The sequence below is a fragment of the Atta cephalotes genome, assembly GCF_000143395.1.
Source record: "Atta cephalotes unplaced genomic scaffold scaffold00028, whole genome shotgun sequence".
NCBI classification, from domain to species: Eukaryota; Metazoa; Arthropoda; class Insecta; order Hymenoptera; family Formicidae; genus Atta; species Atta cephalotes.
In genome coordinates this window covers 2604619-2611673 of record NW_012130092.1, presented here as the reverse complement: position 1 = coordinate 2611673, position 7055 = coordinate 2604619, and the positions used below count along the sequence as shown (strand labels likewise).

The 7055-nt window shown below is 33.1% G+C and overlaps 1 protein-coding gene across 1 annotated transcript in view; it reads right to left on the bottom strand.

The window, feature by feature from the left end:
• Window positions 1-7055, bottom strand: part of LOC105620739 — a 43005-nt gene that overhangs the window by 7805 nt on the left and 28145 nt on the right. The window contains exon 5 of the mRNA XM_012202230.1: window positions 488-691. Coding sequence (XP_012057620.1) covers window positions 488-691 — 204 coding nt within the window. The remainder of the gene's footprint in view (window positions 1-487; window positions 692-7055) is intronic.

Genomic DNA, 7055 nt, shown 5'->3' with positions numbered 1-7055 from the left:
ATATATATACGTATCTATCCAAATTTTTATATTGATTTAATGATTGATTTAATATAAGATGAATATATTACGACATAAAACAAATATTATGCAAAAATTAAATAAAAAAAACGTAACACTAACGCAATTTGTAAACAAATTGGAAAAAGCATACATTTTCAGTAAAATAAATATTTATATTAAATTAACACATTTTATTTATTTATCTTAATATTTATGTTTTAAAATACATTTTATTTACATTAATTGTCTTCACTTACTCATAAATAGTGTTATTTTAATTCTGATAAATGTCAAATATCAATTTAATACAAGTTCAAATAACACAATTACATTATATTAAATTAAAACTTGGAAAATTTAACATAAAATTTTTAACAAAAATCTGTTTTAATACAAATACAAATATTTTTTACTGTATATTGCTACAATCGAATTCTATTGATAAGATGATATTAATTGATCAAAGGGATATCACTGTACTAACGTGATTCGCCGCATACCATCTCGGCGCAACATACGTTCTCGGCCGGTGAACGAACATGACAGCCGGACGGTGGTGGATTCGGCAATCGCGGGCACACTCGGAGCCGGCATCTCAATGCACCTTCGGTGCACCAGCACTGCAAGCACGGCTCGGACGTACTCACAGCCGTTCCTTCCTGATATCGGCGACCCTCGTATCTACATCCTGCAATCGCGAGTAAATTTCTCGTTACGTAACAAAACTTTAATTATAGTGTCCGACCAGGTTATCGAAACTTGCAGAAGTATGCACGATGTCTCGCGCGATGCAATAACGTGCCTGGAATTTTGGAGTGTTACGTACTTCCAAGAGAACATATACGTTCGTATAAAGCAAAAATTATAATTATTTTATAACAATTTTTCTACCTGCTTTTCACAAATATACATATATATGTATATATACAATATGTAATTATACACATGTACAAAGAATTTTTTTCTCTTTTTTTCCATATATTTTACTTTATGTTTCTATACATTGTTTTGTTTTAATAAATATCAAATTTTTGTGCAAATTTTGAATTTCGAAGAATAACGAATAAACGATCTAAAATATACTGCTTCATCGATAAAATTTAGTGATAGATAGTAATGATGAAGTCACACGAATTTAGATATCTCTGAATATTCGTGCAAAAAATAATAGATACAATTATAAAGCAGTTTTATTTGTCGCTGCTCGTGTATAAATTCGACTTGGTAATAATATAGGCTCAAACTTGATTGAATTTCTGTTCAATTTATTCTTGGTGTAATATATGGTCAATTCTTGATGTAATATTCTACACAACTCGAGAGTGGATGTAAAGCGATTCGCAATATACACTCTATTAACATAGACAAAGTAATGCTTGGTGAGTGGCTCGTGCCACAAGCGGCAAGGCCCCAATTAATAAAATCCAATTAGTAGTTAATTAACGCCCGCGAAACTTTCGCACGCGACGCGTGCAGTCGCTGAAAGTTACATTGGCGACAGCTAAAACAATTACCGGAAAACCATAATCGCATAGCCAAAGACAAGCGTTTAACTTTTCAGTAGAGAGCATTGTCTCTGAAGAAAACTTTTCAGAAAGAAAATTCAAAAGTTGCTTAAACGCATATATTTCAATCTTATCGCCAAAGTATCAGAAGTATGCGGATGCGTTTTAACTTTTAAATCGGACATTCTTCCTGAGATTCTTTTGTGATTGAGAAACAGAGACTTGAAAAAGTCTATTTGAAGAATAAAAATTTCTTTTAATGAAACTTTATATTGATTGTTATATTGATTGATATAAAAAAATTACAGAATGCAAAATAAAAACTTTAATTTTCTATTGTTATAATTTAGATAATTTAGATAATGTGAACAATAGAACATTTTCAATTACAGAGAGATTTTAGTTGTGACGATTTAGTCTGATAGAAACGAAGCGTGTGGAAAATGCTGAAAGGCTCTACTCCAATTCCGAACGCGTACGCCAAAACGTCGAAAAAATCGCTACAACACGGACTTAAGCTGCGGAAATATTTGCACGCTCGGCTGTGAGCGACATCGGTCCTTCCGAAAATGGAATTTTCAATATAAATTCCGCGTACACCTCGCAATGAAGGTACCCGAGGGCTTTTGGTCAGGATTGACACTGATTTCATCCTGTGATATCGAGTAGCTAGAAAGCGATGTTAAAACGAACGACATTTAATCTACAGGACTTTCCGGGAAGGAGGACAGACGGATATGTTTCGTGCAATCGATTAACTTGAAACACGTTCGCATAGAATATGATAGCCACTTATGAGAGTAATTCGCTGAAAATTTACGAGAGCATAGTAAAACCCAAAATTGCTATCGACGGAGATTGTTCTTGAAAATTTGAATTACTATCGTGATACTCTTTTGCATATTTATCTTCGTCGTATCTGAATTGTTATAAAATCTATTATATATCTCTTTAAAAAAAAAAAGATTACTGGCAAAGAGCTATACGTATGAGATTAAGAATATAAAATACTTTTTTAATAAAAATTAAAGATTAAAATTAAACTTTAAACAAATAAATTAAATATAACACAAATGAGCGAAAAAAATCTTTGGTTACAGCGGATGTAGTGCTTAATATAAAAAAATTGTATTATCGTCAAATATTAGATAACGGTCTTGATTCTTATATGGTTTTGAATGTTATAATAATATCTTAGTTGGCGCGACGATTTCAAAGTCAATTTGCGTTTGAGGACATTAACAATAAGTAAGTATTATACTCCGACTGAGTCTGCTATTATTCCGCCGTTGAAGCATACGCATCGCGAATGCAGCAAGAAACGTGTCTAATAACCAACTCCTCTGTCCTCTCGCTTACATATTGGCGCCTTTATTCTCTCTCGTCGTAGTTCTCGAGCAGTATAACGCGATGGATGCAGCGGCAATGTTAGAGCCGTCATTAGTCCCGGGAACGTAAGTACAGCACCACCGAGGGCCGCGATAGTAAAGGACACTTCAGGCTTGGCCAGAGGAGCTCACGCCAAGAGAGAAACAAGCCAAGTTAGTTAATGGCGCAAAACCGGAAGTCCTCCCCATCTGCGCCGGTGTGCCGGAGAGGAGGACGCCTAGAGCTCTCTCGCTGGGAGGATTTTAATCCCGCTACATTGGACAAGGAGATCCTGCAGCGTGAAGATTTTGTTACGAGCACTTCTCAGTGAACGTGAGCGTCGTTCCGCCAGGACGACGCGACGTGCAAGAGCGACTGTAAGCCGCCCTTGCGAGCGGGTGTGTGCGAGTTTCTGCAGATTTCATTAGCGCACGGCGTACTCGTATCCGTGACGTCCGTTAAGATACAGGTTGACATATACGTACATTAGCACCGTTAGCTGTTATTATCTTGTTTCCTGCTAATGGAAAGTATTACTAGACATAAGAAATGATTAATTAAAAATTATGAGTGCGTAAGAGAAGTAATTTCAGTGCTCATTCGCTTTTAATCTCTTTCATTTTATAATTTACAATTTAACTCTCGCCTACATAATGATCAATGAGTTACACACTTGAATTCGAAGCGAAAATTTTAGACGGCTGGTACTGTCTGTATGATTGGTACGAAGTTCTAAATTGTAAATAAAAAAAATTTTTAATGTTCCTCTGTCAATTGCCACAAGGTGGAGGATTTACTTGCATTGTATACTTCAAACAGAATACTTTAGAATTTAAATAGAGTTTTCATAGTTGAGTTAAAGATAAAAGATAAGAGTTAAAGATAAAACTACTATACCATATATACCTTGACTCAAAATATTAGATTCATTAATCATTATTTAAAGTTCTAATTTAAAAATTGATTTATATCATTTGCTGTAAATTATCTTTGTTTCAAGAATCCTGTAAACTTATGTGTAATGCCAATAACTAATAATAGATACACAGATAAAAGAATTCCAGATAAACGAAAAAAATATAAAAGGCTAAATTTCTATATCAAATGGCTATTTCAATTTCATTTTCTTATAATTTTGAAAGTATCTTTAGAATGTTAATATGAAGAACGTAAATTATCTTTTGTTTAAGCTCTCGTTTTCGTAATTTTACATAACTTTTAGATATATAATATTTTTATACAAGATATATAATATTAAATAACTTGAAAATATGTAATATTTTTAATCGTTTCGCGTTTCCAAGGGAATGTTCGTCCATTCTGGAATGCAAGGAAAAATCATGAGAGATAATGTCACCACATTATTATATCATTGTATTTCATTGCCAAGTCAGCACTCACTGCCAAGTGCAACGATGCACATGCGATGATGCGCCGCCAGCCGATCATACCTACGGTATGAATGGAGCGAACTCTGGCCTTAGCTTTCCATCCACAGCTCTCTCTCCCACGAATCCCTTCGTCCGACTACACGTCCCGATCGTCCCGAATGGAATAGCACAAGCTATAACATTTAACTATTACACACATGCACGTACGCACTCTATCCACTGCACGCAATGAACGAGAGACGTAGGCGAGAGAATAGACAATGACGTCGCGGAGGCTGCTGATAATAGTACCTTTATTTCAGTTGGAAGGTCAATGTCTAACTTTGCGATAAATTCTCATGTTTTAATACTTAGACACATGGAAAGAATAATTTTGCTGAGGTATCTAAACATTTATCTACATGTATACATACAGATGAAAATAATTTTACTGGACTATCAAAATAATTACGTATGCAACTTAAATAAACATAATGAGCAATACTAAAAAGTTTTGACATTCTAAGACAGCTTGAGCGTTTTATATTAATTTAATTATTTTGATAGTCCAACAAAATTATTTTTAGATTTGTACAAAGATACTTCAGGAAAATCGTACTTTCCATGTATTTTTCGATGAAATTTTAAATGAGCTAACTTTCGTTACTCTTCTGAAAATAAATATTATTCTCAACATAAAAACGTACAGAACAAAAACTGAATTTTTGAAAGTCACTCAGCTTCTGCGAATAAGTGTAGTTGATGAGCGTTATTTTCCTCTTTTTTATATTAATAGAAATTAAGGAACATTTTCAAAAAATAACTTTTTATCATAAAAAAAATTATTTTGAAAATATAGTACGAATTATGTATGTTTAACAACGATCGATGATATTTGTCGGAAATAATGCCGAAAGATTTAGCTAACCGCTTTTATCCAATTGCTCGTTCTTGAGAACCATAGCGATGTACTTGGTGTGCTTGCGCAGCAGCTTCTATATGTTTCAACCGCGCGGTTGAACATTTATTTATTTGCAGAATCTCCTTTAAAAAGTACTACGGAGAGGACTACTGCATGGCGCGGGTAAGTAATTGTGATCAGAATAAAAGTTGATAGCTCTTCAATATTTTTTTATTTCTCTCGAATTAATTGTTAAAATAACTCTCTAAAGTACAAGTTACAACGGAAAGATACATTTTAGCGATAGCTCGACTATCTTGTGCGAGAGTTTGACGCAAAGTAAAGAAACTGAATGATCGATGTCTGACTACATTGTGTCATTATCTACTTACTGTGTACTACTACTGTATACTACTTTTTATGTGAAAGTACACAAATGTTTCATTATATAATTAAAATGACAATCACTAGTTCTCTGTTATTCAAATATAAAATTAAATAATATATAAAATTATAATAATCCTTGATCATCCCTAGCAGTTTAATATGACAACAGATCACAATAATGTCAAAGCGACGTTAAAATATAACTTATCAAAGAGTGACTTTTAATAATCATTTTGGAGCTATTTTGACGTCACATTTTGATAACTTTTTGTTCTGCTTGAGATATCTCATATTTGGAGGACACGTAAAATTTGCAAAGATTTTATCATTCATTTTGAATGATGATTTTATTTATCCGAATAAAAATGGTTTTATTATTTAACAGATTAAAGAAATAATATAAATTATATTAAGACATTAAAAAAGTAAAGTATTAAAATAGTACACTGTACCATATTTATATTCAAAATCAAAATTAAAATTAGTTTAAGAGTTAGAGTATTAAGATGCAAATTAACAATAAAATACATAAAAAAGATGTATGAAATTTTCAAAAAGCGATTTTTCTCCTATCTTTACAATCAAATCGATCTTGACAACATTTGATATCACGACAGTTTAAATAACGCTTGTTTTGATAGGCAATGCAATTGATTTTACGCTATCGCTGTAAAACTGATCGTTCGGATCATGTGTTCTTGATAAAGTTGCGTGCAACATCGAACAGACGACTAAACACCGCGAATCTCGCACATAAAGTCTACGAATCTCTCGTATACCGCAAACAGATCGCTACGTTTGCAATCCCGTTCTTTCGAAATGTCGCGCGAACGAAATTGGCCGATTGGCTTCTGAATCGCGTCGATCTCCACTGGGTCCGCGCTTGGGACACACTGATAAATCGGATTCTCCCTGCTACTGATAAATCAGCTCGTGCACGACGATAAATTCGCGGTGGATCGACGTATCGCGGGTAAATATCGCGTGATCGCGTCCAATTAATAATCCGAGATTCTTTAAAATGGATATCATGTATTTTAATGACGACAAATATGGAAAATTATGTATTTTTTCGAAACTATATTAGATTGTACGTGATGCCGAAATTAATCTTTTTATAAAAGATATTATAAAAGATATAGTGTAAAGAATGTTTATAATTTTGTAGTTCAAATTGATAACATAAAACGTTCCCGTATTACATAATAAAAGTCATTTTCTAAGTATAAGTTTCATCAGAAGCATTAAATCAATATGTTTGTTTTAATTTATCATCAGAGACTCGGATCGAAAAGTTTTTTCGATTCGATTCCGATTTAATAAAATATCAAATAAATGTTCAGTTTTTTTTTACCAGTAAAGAAAATCGAAACCGTAAAAATTATGATTTTTTTAATGGTTTTTTTTTTACTTTACTTTACTTTATTTGATTTATTCTTTAAATTTGGTCTATTAAAAAGAAGGAGAGAGATGCGGAGGGGAGAGAGAGAGAGAGAGAGAGAGAGAGAGAGAGAGAGAGAG